Source organism: Stigmatopora nigra, unplaced genomic scaffold, assembly GCF_051989575.1.
Source record: "Stigmatopora nigra isolate UIUO_SnigA unplaced genomic scaffold, RoL_Snig_1.1 HiC_scaffold_26, whole genome shotgun sequence".
Taxonomy (NCBI): Eukaryota; Metazoa; Chordata; class Actinopteri; order Syngnathiformes; family Syngnathidae; genus Stigmatopora; species Stigmatopora nigra.
In genome coordinates this window covers 1,723,955-1,738,433 of record NW_027551605.1, presented here as the reverse complement: position 1 = coordinate 1,738,433, position 14,479 = coordinate 1,723,955, and the positions used below count along the sequence as shown (strand labels likewise).

General features: G+C 39.5%; 1 protein-coding gene across 1 annotated transcript in view; it reads left to right on the top strand.

The window, feature by feature from the left end:
• lama4 (laminin, alpha 4) overlaps nt 1–14,479 on the top strand; it is a 41,966-nt gene that overhangs the window by 3,384 nt on the left and 24,103 nt on the right. Inside the window, exons 2-12 of the mRNA XM_077711560.1 lie at nt 523–624; nt 2,307–2,434; nt 2,527–2,607; nt 4,536–4,750; nt 5,676–5,776; nt 9,659–9,839; nt 10,634–10,717; nt 10,813–10,964; nt 11,082–11,192; nt 11,628–11,739; nt 12,900–13,064. Coding sequence (XP_077567686.1) covers nt 523–624; nt 2,307–2,434; nt 2,527–2,607; nt 4,536–4,750; nt 5,676–5,776; nt 9,659–9,839; nt 10,634–10,717; nt 10,813–10,964; nt 11,082–11,192; nt 11,628–11,739; nt 12,900–13,064 — 1,432 coding nt within the window. The remainder of the gene's footprint in view (nt 1–522; nt 625–2,306; nt 2,435–2,526; nt 2,608–4,535; nt 4,751–5,675; nt 5,777–9,658; nt 9,840–10,633; nt 10,718–10,812; nt 10,965–11,081; nt 11,193–11,627; nt 11,740–12,899; nt 13,065–14,479) is intronic.

Here is a 14,479-nt window from a genome sequence, read left to right as displayed (position 1 = left end):
TGGACATCATTTAAAGACCTTCAACCCAATCACATAAATATTAGACTAGAGCAGTGGTTTTTAACCTTGTTGGATCTACCGAACCACACCAGTTTCACATGTGTATTCACCGAACCCAACTTTAGTGTAAATAAAATGTGATTTTTTTCAAATTCGAGATATATATGTAAATTCCGCACAGCACTGATTGGTCAAGCAATGTCAAGTGATCATACGCAGACAGTGATGGTCAAGTGGGCCATGCTATCGTAGACATGATGAGTCGATGTGTCTTGACCTCCCCGGCAGAGGCTCCACCAAACCCCTGAGACCGACTCACCGCACCTTTAGGGGGAGTTCAATCGAAACCAGATTAAAAACCACTGGTTTAGAGTCGAAATCTTGTTGAAACTTCCCTATAAATGTACTTTCATCATAGCTGTGTGTTTGTTTTCGTACTCCGGATACCATAGACAAATTGTGTGTTTGTTTCTAAACTACCTGGTGAAAAATATTACTCTAATTGTCTTGTATACTTTACAGGTTTGCTTTAAGGGATTTTTCCTTAGTGAGCAAAATAAATGCCTGCCCTGTAACTGCAAAGGCCATGCAGATCACTGTGAGGACATCACTGGCATTTGCTTTGTAAGTTCTTTATATATTTTTTAAAAATGGTATTTTATCAGAATGCTTTAGACGAGACATTTATTTTTAAGATTCTTTCTAATAATTCGGTCAAAACATTTAAAAACAACAAGAACAAAAAACCCTCAAATTGGTATCACACAAACTAAAGTAATTCTTCGCTGCTTTGTGTTTTGGGGTTTCACTTCATCGCAGTAGTAGTAGTATTGTTAAAAGAAATATTCATTTTCTGTACTGTCCATCCTCACAAGGGTCATGTGGGTTGGGTGCTGGAGAAAATCCCATCTGACTTCAGGCACTAGGTAGGGAACGCCCTGAATTGGTGGCCAGTCAATCGAAGGGCACAAAGAGATGGACACAATTCATGCTCACACTCTGATAGGTTGTTTCATAATTACCCTTCTTTGTAATTATCAATAACTGCAGGCAGACATCTTATTCAATTATTGACATTTAATTAAATAGATTGGATCACGGATAAGAACCTTAAGTGGAGGTACATCAAACAACAAGGATTCCCCTTCATTTTGAAGCATCTCCTCGAATAGCCATTTTCGTAGGACTTTGTGGCATTTGGATAAAAAAAAAACGCTTTCATTTGACCTAACAATCATATAACAATTACATAAAGAAGCCCGAAGTGCGTCACGAGTGTTATGGAAGTGGCCGATATCCAGAGTCCTTGCTGCCTCCCATCAACAGCCCTCAGAGCCCGATACTAGGTGAGATGTAGCATAAACAATCCTTGGATAAGAAGTCCACGTGAGAGTGGACCAGGCGGCTGTTTATGACCTCGAGCCGAACAATAGAAAGAATGATTTAATGATTTAACAAAGAAATGATTTACTACACATATATGTATATAATAGTAATACAGAATAAACCCAACACACTCCTACTTAAGGGGAATTTCGAATGTTCAACCCGCCCACAATGCATATTTTTGGCAAGGGGGAGGAAACCCAAACAATTCCATGGAGAATTTCCATAGTCTAGGTGGACCAACCCAAAGACACGATACTGTGTGGAGTTTACATGAACTTCCTGGTCTTGCATGAGTTTTCTCCACGTATTCCGGCCAAAAACATGCATGGCAGGCTGCTTTCTTGACCTTGTCACCTTGACAAAGCAGCACCGGTTGCGAAGCCGCTCAAGTACCCAGACTATGGTGCACCTTATCTGTCCAGACGATGAATACGTAGTCACTTCCTTCCAACCAGTGCCTCCACTCCTCCAGTAGCATGTTGACAGATAGTAGATCCCAATTGCTTTCATAATAGTAGTTCCACTCTTTCTTGGAAGCCGCCATGATTGCAAGCTGCAGGGTTGCATCTTCCCACCCTGCGCCGACCATTGAGAGAGAACGGCTTGACGCCCTTGTTGAAGGCATCCACCTCTACCACAAAGTGTCCCTTAGTGACTGGCATGGTCAGGATCGTGACCGGACGTTTGGTCGCCGAGTCGCTGCAGAACTGCTGCATGAATGAGGGCTTGTAAATAAAGACATTTTTCTTTGGATAGAATATATTCTGGGGAAAAACTGTGACTTAGTAAAGGTCTTGTCTATGAAATTAAAATTGTTCCAGAAAAGTCCTCAAATGCTGTTTTTGTGAAGTAATGAGTTCATAGATGTTAATTGTAAATCTGAAATAAGCTATTATATTGCGCTTGCCCTCTTTCAGAATTGCACGGATCATAGTTTGGGTAATTTCTGTGAAATGTGTGAAGATGGCTACTTGTCAACACTTAGCCTGGGTGGAACCCACAGCTGCCAACCGTGTGCCTGTCCTCTCTCTGTCCCATCAAACAAGTATGCCTGGTCTCTTTCTTAAAACTGAATATTCTCTATTGTTCAGAAAAGTCAAACATTTACAATAATTTTGCTTTTGTTTCTCTGGATAGTTTTGCACTCTATTGCGACAGGCAAGGTGACACTCAATGGTGCAAATGCAAAGAAGGTTATGCTGGACATACCTGTGAGAGGTGAGTCCTGGATCAAAAAGAAGTCTTACGATAGTAATGCACACCCCTCTTACCTCATGTTCTGAAATAGCAGACTGTTGAAAGTGGATCCCAATGCAGATTCAAAAGCAGGAAACCTTATGCATAGTAATATTTATTAAATACGGGCACCACACTAGAAAACACGAGTTTAACAGAGTACAACAAAAATAGCACAAACCCAGAAAACCAATGAGAAGGGGAAATGGTCTGAAAAAGACAAAACTAAGGAGTAACAAAATCTATAAAAAATTAGGACACAAAGTGCAACATTTTACAAGAAATACAGTACCTCTACTTACGAAATTAATTGGTTCTGGAACTTTTTTCGTAACTTAGATTTTTCACAAGTAGAGCAGTACTTTAAAAGTAAATACTGTAATTCGTCCCAAGCTCCTCAAAAAAAAAAACTACACCTTTGAAAATGATGAAAGTGTCTCACTTTTTTGTGAAATATTTGAGAAACAGACAAATATGAAAGAAAATTATTTATTAATGTAAGTAAATGAATATCAAGCATGCAAAAACATGTTCTATTCTTGTAGTACAATACAGTAAGGAGAAAGGTAATATTAGCATACGAACACTAATCTAAACACATCTAAACTACTTCAAATTTTGATGTCAAAACAACTTAGCATTAAATAAAACACCAAAGCACTAACAATCTCTCCATTTTGTCATCCTCCTGCTTCAATAGCGTCGCAATGCTAGTAGCTGGGTTACAGCTGGCATGTATTGGCTTGCAATATTAGTCAACTGCACGCCACTTTCTCATTTTCTGTCTGACGAATAAAGGGCCCGCTCATTCATTTTATTCGAACCAATAATTTTCAATAAAGAATTCTGTGACAAAAATGGCAGTCAAAATCTCCTCTCGTCTTCTGCTTATCTGAAGTCGGGTCGCAGGGGTAGCAGCTTCAGCAGGGAAGCCCAAACTTCTCTCTCCCCATTCACTTCATCCAGCTCTTCCGGGAGTATCCCAAGGCATTCTCGGGCCAGCTGGAAGACAGTCGCTCCGGCGTATCCGAAGTCGGCCCCGTGGCACACATCCACCTCCCGAAGAAGGGCCCAGTAGGACTCCTTTTTCAGCCTGACGGCATCCCTTACCGCCGGTGTCCACCAGCAGGTTCTGGGGTTGCCGCCACGACAGGCACCGACCACCTTGCGGCCGCAACTCCGGTCTGCCGCTTCAGCAATAGAAGCGCGGAACATGGTCCTTCTTCCCGGACATGAGACAAGCTCTGTCGGAGGTGGGAAACTCTTTCTGACATGGGACTCCACCAGGGGTTCCCAGCACACCCTCACAAAACGTTTGGGTCTCCCAGGCTGCACTATATATCTGTTTATATAAGCTATATGCGTGAAAGTAGGGTAGGTCTGCCGGGACACACCTGTATCGTTCCCCACCGTCGGAGCTAATTCACCACCAGGTGGTGATCGGTGACAGCTCCGCCGCTCTTTTTACCTGAGTGTCAAAGACATGACCCAATGACACGACCACAAAGTCCATCATTGAATATGGACACCCTTGTGCTTGAACAGGGTCTTCATTATTGTCAATCCACAATGAGCGCAGAAATCCAACAATAAAACACCACTCGGGTTTCGATCAGGGGGTCGTTTTTCCTAATCACTCCCCTCCAGGTCTCACTGTCATTGCCCACGTGAGCATTAAAGTCCCCCAGCAGCGACCCGATCTTGAATCAGTGGAAGATGAGATCAGTTTCTCCTCTCAGTGGTTTGCCCATTTATTTTTGTTCCTTAATCAAGTTATATAGATTTGACAGGAAAAAAACGCCTATATTTAAAACGGTTTGGGTAGCCACAGAAAAATAAACCAGAGAACTGTGTATTACCAAAAGGTTCTATTATGCTTTATTGAAATAATTTGGTTTTTCTCTATCCAGGTGTGCTCCTGGTTATTATGGCATGCCAATGACAATTGGTGGTTCCTGCAGGCAATGTGACTGTAATGGGAACTCTGATCCAAATTTAATCTTTAATTGGTGCCACAATGTCACAGGCCACTGCCAACATTGCTGGGACAATACTGCTGGGCCAAATTGTGAGAAGTGTGCACAGGGTTTCTATGGTGATGCAATTGGTGCGAAGAACTGCAGAGGTATGTAAGTGTGTGCGTGTATTTGTATGTGGAAACAGAGGGTCGGATTGGTTTGGGTTAGTGCAATTATTACACAGTGATTAAGTATCTTGATGTCGCAAAAATAGAACTGAAAGAAATGTTGGAGAATTTTAAAAGATTGCCTCACTTCATTCATTCATTTTCCGTGCTGCTAATCCTTGCAAGGGTTGTGGGGGGTGCCAACTATGGGCACCACCCATTACTTCTGGATATTTGTGAGTCTTGATCACTTATTTTTGAATACTCTATCATTTCATTGGGGTGTACAAATCTGTGAAAGTTTGCCTTCTATACATTCATTCATTTTCTTAACCACCTATCCTCATAAGAGTTATGGAGGGTGCTGGAGCCTATCCCAGCTGACTACGGGTATCAGACGGGGGACACACTGAATCGGTGGCCAGCCAATCGCAGGGCACAAAAAGTCAACCAATCATACTCACATCCATACTTAGAGGCAATTCATAATGCTCAACACCCCCACCCTTTATGTTTTTGGATGTGGGAGAAAATCATAGTACCTGGAGAACACCCATGCATGCATGAGGAGAACATGCAAACGTTACACAGGATGTTGGGGACCTGGGATTGAACTTTCAATCCCAAAACTGTGTGGCCAATGAATTAATCACTCAGTCACCAAGTCCCCCATTGCCTCAGTTGTTTTTCTGAAAAACAGGATTAGCCTTTATCAGAGGACGAATGGATGTAGTGTGTTCTATTACCGTTGGTTATAAACTAAGTAGACAAAGGAGTTTTAAGCAATATTGTCCCTTTTTTGTTCAGTGGCCCAACTACTCCACAAACGAGATTTTTATCTAGCGGAGATATTCTTTGTACTTCATAATGCCTGTGACATCATTTGAACTCTGATACAATGTTCTGTGTCTTTTACCTCTCATAGAGTGTGAGTGCAATAAATGTGGCACTTCCTCGTGTGATGACAGGACAGGAGTGTGTCACTGTAAACCAGGCGTCACCGGGCGACTGTGCGACCGCTGTGAGGTAAAACAAAGTTGGGAGACCTGGTATATTGAAAAAGAATATTCACTCAATTATTAAATTTATTTTTTAAATTGATGGAGGGAATTAAATGAATTAAATAACACACAAATAGATGTACCGTATTTCCACGACTATAAGGCGCACCGCATTATAAGGCGCACCCTAAATGAATGACATTTTTTCCAGATATAAGGCGCACTGTATTATAAGGCACACTGTCTATTTTGGAGAAAATTTAAGACTTTTAAGTGCGCCTTATAGTCGTGAAAATACGGTAATTGCTATTGACTTCCTGGAATGATGCACTCACTACACAGTCACCTCTAGATTCAGAAATTGTTGATGTTTTGGATTTTTTTGTATAAAATCTTGCAGTGGGGGAGGAGCTATATGATGGAAGATTTTGTAAACTAAGATGGCATCTGCATATTTAAGTATTGTTTCAGTTCATGTGTTTGTGTTTTTTTAATATCCGACTGGTGTTTTTTTGTTTTTGGTTTTCAGTTTTTTCCATATATAAAGCGCACTGGATTATAAGGCTCACTGTCTATTTTGGAGAAAATTTAAGACTTTTAAGTGCGCCTTATAGTTGTGAAAATACGGTAGTTAAAGTTTCAGCTTAGGAACTAAAATAGACAAGATAAATTCTATTGCAGAAATTGTATTGATTGACTGCATTGAGCAGTGGTGAATCTGAAAACAAGCACAACCTTGCAGTGACTCACAATAATTGTATATATTAGGACTAATTGATATAAGAAAAAATGGACACTGAATTTTTGGGGGGGGGTTTGCAAGATATTGAAGTATGAAAATGTAACATTTTCACCAGATAACTTTATTAGCTGTGTTTGTAAACTCTTCGGTTGACTCAAGCTTACCACACTTGTATTCACATAATACCATTTAATCCAGGCTAAGGGGTAGCATTGCATGATATGACTAAAACAAGATATTCTGATTATTTTACAAATAAAATCACTTTTTTTAAATACAATTCTCAAGAAAATCGAAGAAATCGTATATTGGAACATTCAGGGAGAAATTTTGGACTGATGAGCGGAGGTAAGGAACTGGTGTTGGCGAGTGGATTCAGGAACTGGCGCTGGTGAACTGGGAGCAGGACCTGGCACTGGCGAGCTGGGGGCAGGAACTGCGCTGGCGAGCTGGGGGCAGGAACTGGCTCTGGCGTGCTGGGAGCATGAACTGGCGAGGGAGAGGCAGGAAGCGGCATTAGCAAATGTAGTGCCTTGGGTGTCGATAATTGCCCCAATCCTCCTTCCTTGCCGTGGTGTTTTCTTCCACGTCCAGGCGGACTGTGCAATTCCTCCACAACTCGGGAAGGGTCACACCTCCGTGTCCCCGAAGAAAAAAGAAAAAGACGACTCCTCAGCGGGCGCTGGTTAAAACTCCTACTTGAGCTCCCCTGCCGGCCAACATGCGGAGGTCCACTGTAGATGATCAAGTAAGGGTCAATGGAAAATGCGCCTAGGCAAAATTTCCTGGTGGAGATCACAAACAAAATGGGGCCAGGAAGTCACTATCCGAGTCCAAAGCCGAGGGAAAAGCATGGATGGACGCAGGGCGGCGGGGGTTAAATCTTTTGATGGAAAGTGAAAGGAGGATAGCATGAGCGGGCGAGGAAGAGAGCTGCCGGCAGTTGGGTGATAGACAGGCTGTTATTAATGACAAGTAATCTACAGCATTATAAATATTTAAAATGTCTATAAAACCCTTGAAGAAAAAAGACATTTTAAGCCAAATAAACTATCCTAACCAGTTTATTTAAGGAGTGCAAATTTAATCAAAGTGTGTGATGAAGATAAACATAAAATGCAATGAACTTTGACACTTTGGTAATATAAAAACTAAACACACCAAATAAGTTAATTTAAAATGATCCAATAAATATGTAAATTAACTGGTTCACTTAATTTTTGTCTATTAAGGTGACACATGGAGGGAAGTGGGAAGAGACAGAGGCACTGGTATGGTGGGTAGGGTTGGTGATTTGATCATCACCGAGGTGGGCAGCTGAGTGTCCCAGATCCTTTTATCAACATACAGCTGTCATCACTCGTTTTTGTCAGGCAAGGCAGCCTTAAGTTGTTGTCGGAAATGTGGCGGAAAGTCAGCGAGATGTGTCTTGCCACAATTACCTCTAATAATGGTGCTCGGACGTTTGGTCGTGTGAATCAATCCAACACTCAATAAGTATTTTATGTCTATAAAACCTTTACTGCCGCTACAGCTGCGACACATAAAAAGAATCAATAATGGCCTAAAAAATGTAAATATTATTTCGGAAAATAGACACATTTTACTCAACATTTCTTTTAATTTATACACAAAATCCAACCTCCTTTCTTTCCTCAAGAAGATTTCAAATACTCATACAGATTACACGTGCGTTTCAGGTCCATCAAGAAGTTATTTTCTATCTGAAAGTCGAGTCTGTCCTGTTCTATTTCTGGCATAAGTTTTGATTCTATTTCGGGCTGAAAATGTCCGTTTGAGAGAAGGAGTGGACACAGCAATCTGGAAAATGGCTTTGCCAGCAAATCTGCAACCAAATCCATTTGTTTTCATCCGCCGGCCATTGTGGGTTGAGTTTGCTCACTCTGGCAGGCTCACTCAGGCTTTGGTCCGCCTACTCTATTACTAGCCAATCATAGTTGGTGAAAGTGATGACGTTTCCCTACGCCTGCGAGAAGGCCTTGGTGTCACCAAATTGAATTATGATTGGTTAAAGAAACAGTCTTATTGACGATTGTCAAATGTAGCAGAGCTTGCAGAACTGATTGTGAAGGCCTTGAGGCAGATTTCTGACCCTGGCAACAAATAATGGCTGAAATGTGATTGGTTAAATGCTTCAATATGAAAACACATCTGGAAGCAGTACAAGCAGGGGGAAAGCAATGAAAGGAAGTTAACAGACAATTTGGAATATTTATTAAGTATTGATGGACAAAATATAATATATGATTCTGATATTTCTTAGGCCAGCAGAGAAGGCCTTGATAGCAATACAATGGGGCAGTTTCAAATATGAGAAGAACTATTTTTCATTCATTCATTTTCTGAACCGTTTTATTCTCACTGAGGTCGTGGGAGGTGCCGCAGCCTATGCCCACTGACTTTGGGCACGAGGCGGAAGACATCATGAATTGATGGCCAGCCGACCTCAGGGCACAAGGAAATAGACAACTTGAACTATTTCTATGAAAAGCCAATAATTCAAATGACCACTGGACACCAGTGACTTAACTTTAACAATACATATTAAAAAATTTCGGCCCAGCAGATTGAGTGGTTAGCACGTCGGCCTCACAGCTCTGGGGTCTTGAGTTCAAATCCAGGTTGGTCTTCCTGTGTGGAGTTTGCATGTTCTCCCCGTCTGCGTGCCTTTCCTCCGGGTACTCCGGGTTCCTTCCACATTCCAAAGACATGCATTGTAGGCTGATTGGACACTCTAAATTTCCCATAGGTACGACTGTGAGAGTGAATGGTTGTCTGTCTCCTTGTGCCCTGCGATCGGCTGGTGACCGAATCAGGGTGTCCCCATACCCTAGTTACTTCTGCTATTTAAGGGAAGCAGATGTAGTTTCATGATTAAATTAATATTTTTAACTATAATTCCTAGATTTTTGAAATTCTAAATAAATCAATTTGTCCAGTAAAATTACAGGACGGAATTTAAAGTGGGTTCAAAAAAGTTAGAGAATACTCATCAAATTAAAGTTTAATTTAGAGTAACTAGTATTTGCCCTGGTATACTTAAGACAGCAAACCTTGTGGTTTGAGGTGAAAAAGAACCACAAATGTAAAATTACGTTCTCTTTAGTTATTAGGCGCTAACACTTCATTGTATTTGTAATTTAGGAAAGTTACTCAGGTTTCTCCAGCTGCCAGGGTTGTCAGAGATGTGAATGCAGACCAGCTTCCCTTCGTTCCACCTGCCATTATCTTACTCACAGCTGTCTGTGCCGCCCGGGAGCTGGCGGTCGCTACTGTGAGAATTGTCTCCCAGGCTTTTGGGACTATAGCTCATCCGGCTGCAAAAGTAAGTTGTCTGTACACCCCCACAAATTGCATACTGTATACCTTAGCAAATATGTCTGGATTTAGGAAAGAGTTTTAGTCTTAATTTATCCTTTTGCCATAGTCTTAACTTTATTTCTGTATTACTTGAAACATTTGAAACCGAGCCAGGTCTGTCCATTGCTTTTGAAATAGTTCCATTGGGAATTGTGCCGGCCCATGGTGTTTACACTGTCACGATGGGATGAAATTATTGGAGCCTTGCTCGAGAAAACTATACGAGTTTCAACTAAGAATTAGTTCTCTCAGAAGAAGCAATATAAATAGAGTGGACCGGAATTGTCAAAAGTGCAGTATTTAAAAAAAATGTGATTTCAATTTCAGATGATAAACTATTGGACTTTCAAATGCCACGTTTGTTTGTAGGGTCGAGGGTCTTGGATGTGAGATCACCTTTCAGTAGATCATAAAACTCAAGATGCATCTGTGCAGACTGCATCTCCCCATTTCTGAGTCATTTAGACCAGTGTATCCCAACCTTTTTTGAGCCGAGGCACACTTTTTACATTGAAAAAAATCTCAAGGGACACCACCATCTTAATGTCAAATTTTCTTTTTTTATGTAGTGCTTCATAACACACTCTCCATATTTTGACAGTATTGCTGATCTGAATCTGTATGTGAACTGTGCATTTAAAAAAATATCAAAGAGTAACAAGTTGCTTCTTGGCTAAAATCTAATGTTATAATCTGTTTTTTACATTTTAATGACAAAAAAGCTACATAATGAGGAATTTGTATTGTATTGTTTTACAGAGTGTAACTGTGAGAGCAGTCACTGTGATGTACAAACAGGAGAATGCCTAGCAGCACCTGCAACAGTTAACCTTTGCAATATCAGTAAGTCTATTAATATTTAAATCAGATAAATCCATACAATTCACTCTAAATACGTCTTATCCTAATCACGCATATTGTATCTAAATACTTTGCAGGTTGTGATGAATGCATCTGGCATGTTATTGGAGACCTACAGCTGTCTAATAAAACACTAGACCATTTAAAGGTTGTTGTGTTGAACATTTCTACTGGGGCTGCAGCGAATGACAGAGTCAAGTATTATAACTACACGGCTCATCTGTTGCGGGTACATACAAAGATAAAATGTTATTGTAATAAAAATATATAAACTGGGAATTTTAGTAAATTATATTCTGACATTTCGGAATGCAGACGATATAATGTTTTGCTTTCTGTCTTTCAGAATCAATTGAATTCCTGGAAAAACAAAGAGTTTGAATTAAATGGAGAAACTGGGAGTTTGGAAGACTCCACACAGGATTTAGTATCATATATCACAAAGCTCAGCGAATCGGTCAGAAAACCTATATATATATGCATATATATTCTGTACCGCTTATGCTCACAATATATATATATATATATATATATATATATATATATATATATATATATATATATATATATATATATATATATATATATATATATATATATATATATATATACATATATATACATATATATATATATATATATATATATATATATATATATATATATATATATATATATATATATATATATATATATATATATATATATATATATATATATATATATATATATATATATATATATATATATATATATATATATATATATATATATATATATATATATATATATATATATATATATATATATATATATATATACATATATATATATATATATATATGTTGGACATAAACTTGATTCCACATTATTATTTTCTTTTAACTGACAGGAAACTGTAGTGAAAAGTCTGCGCAACCAGCTTGAAGAGGATACACAGGAAACATTAATTCTAGCTGAGCATTTCAGCAAAAACCTCACAGACCTCAACGTGTTAATTGAAGGTACTAACTCCCTCTGAGTGCAACAGATATATAGAAACTATATGCAATTATTTTGCTTCAAGCTTTATGAACGGAACAACAAGTTTGTTTGCTTAACCATGCATACTGTATATACCCTTAAATAATACATAATAAATAATACATAATAAAATACGGTATTTATTAATTGAACTGTACACTCTGTTCTTAGCTTTGGAAAATTAAAGGCTGTACTTTTCAGCCCAGGAAATATCCAAATTAAGTATACAATTACAAAAGCGAGAATCTCCTCTATGTTGACAAAGTGTGGAGCATAGACATGAGATCTAGGTTGGCCAGTGTCCACACAGGATTTGTCAATCAATGAACTGATCACTGGAATATATACTTTTGCCAGAAGTCAATGTGGGGTCACAAGTGACTTTATTGGTATTACTCACATTCGACATGCATGAAGGGCTCATTCCGAGCTTTCAGCATTGCTTCTGGCAGCCAGCAGAGAGGAAATACGTAAAACTTGCCCAAGATACAATTTGGCATTTTAGGCATTGCATCACAAATTGAAAAAGCACATTATAGAAGCCACAGTATTTTAAACTGAGTGGTTTGCACACTTTGCTTTTGATTTCAGCCAAAGCCCTTTTTATGCCAATCAATGCAGCATTTAATATAAAAATGTTGTTCATTGATTGTTGCATTGCCATTTAACGCCACACTTCATTTCCCTGGGCATTATTACGATTCATAACAAGTCTTTATGCAACGGGCCACATATATACTCAGGGAACTAAATTTAAGTGGTAGGAGATAACATTAAGCATGAGACACATTACTTAATGCAATGCTAAAAACAGAACTGGTATAAGAGTCAAACAAAGACAGGAAAGCTAGTCTGAGTTGTTGTCATTGAGAAAATCCAAAGCTAGGTAAAGACAAAAACAGGAAATGACTTGGTGTCACAGCTGAAAAAATGAAATTGTGCAATTTTTACATATAATGTAAAATGTAGTGTGTTATGATAACACATACTGTACACCTAATATTAGTTTTCAATGAACATTTAAAATCTTCAAGAATCTGCATTCAACAGAACACCTTTCTTTTCTTAAGTAGCTAATGCTTGAGTTTATTCTATGACCCTGCACATGATAAACATCCGATATTTTTGTTATTGTCTGCAGAAATGATCCATGAATGGGAGTTGTATAGTGTTGATCAGGAAACAGACCCCGAGGTGGTCAGAAGAAAGACAGATGATGCCTTTAGCACTGTAAACAACATGAGGAATCGTGATTTGTCCACACAGGGGCCTATAACCATTGAAGAGTCAACAGAGGCCCATGACTGTAAGTAGATTTGATCAAGAAACAAACAGGAACGTTTGCAGGGAAACACACATGATGAGGTATCTGGGGAAGGAAGGCAGAGCGAATAACCACTTTTTTTCTTAATTCTTGAACACATATAGGGCTATTCTGAAAAAACAAAACTGATTACCAGTGTGAATGGAGTTAACAGATATACTTTATTTAGATCAGAAAATTAAAGAAAGTAATACAAAATAGAAAATTAACAATTTAATCAAGCAAGATAGCCAAAGAAACATAAAGCCTTCTCTAGGTCTTCAAACCCTCCTTTCAAAATGATCATGTTTGACATCTTTGCCAAACACCCTCCTTGGAAAACAGAAAGCTGCAGCTTGGTCGACTTATTTATTCATTCATCTTCCATACCGCACATCTTCGGAAGGTTTGTGGGGGTTGCTGGAGCCCAACCCATGTGACTTTGGGTGAAAGGTCACCATAGACGGGTCGCCAGTCAGCCGTAGTGCACATGGAGACAAACGAAACACGCCCTCAAAATCCTATCGCCACCAGCGGGAATTGAGCCCGCGCCAAAGTCAGGCGAGTGCGACCACGAGGGGGGTCTCTGGCTGACTGAATATTCCAATCACTTGTGCTTTTGGAACCAGTTGTGGTGAAATGATTGCTTTTTTCAGTATCTGGAGTGTAGTTTACTAGTCAACTATGAGCTGGAGCTGATTTCTACCGGCAGTGATGAATGCTTATGTTTTCCCAAATTTTTGTATACCCGTTATTGTAACCTTTTTCTGGTAGGCTGGTGGTAAGTGCGTCGACATTTCTGAGATTGGGTTCAATCTCAGGTTCAGACCTTCCTGTGTGGATTTTGGGTGTTCTCTCGGTGTTGCCTTGTTTTTTCCAGGTACCGTATTTTCTCGCCTACGAGCAGTTCCGCGTATAAAACATACCTTTAAAATTGCCTAAAAAATGTTGAATTCTAACATTTATCTCGTATAAGATACCCCCCGATTCACAATTTTCACATCCATATTCATGGTTTTAATAGGGAGTACAATTGTGTTACCCTGAATGGAAAATCTTAAGAAAAATCATTTGCACGCGAGATATTGAGCTAATAGCTGTTAGCATGTTATCACAATTACTGTGTATATACCTCCTCGCAAGATGCTTCACACTACTGTGCCGCGGCTGCAGACATCACACCTCCAGTCTCTCCTTCTTATACCGGTGATTTTAACAATGGCTTCCTTGGCTTCTACTCTCCCCACCTTCACTCAGTATGTGAAGTGCCAGAGCAGGGAACAAAAAACTCTGGACCTCAGCCGTGGATCAACCACACAGGGCCCTCTTGAACAAAAAGAAGAGGGCTTTGGGGTCCGGGGAGAAAGAGTCTGAAGATGGTCCAGAGGGAGCTGAAGTCAACCAACTCCAGAGAGGCA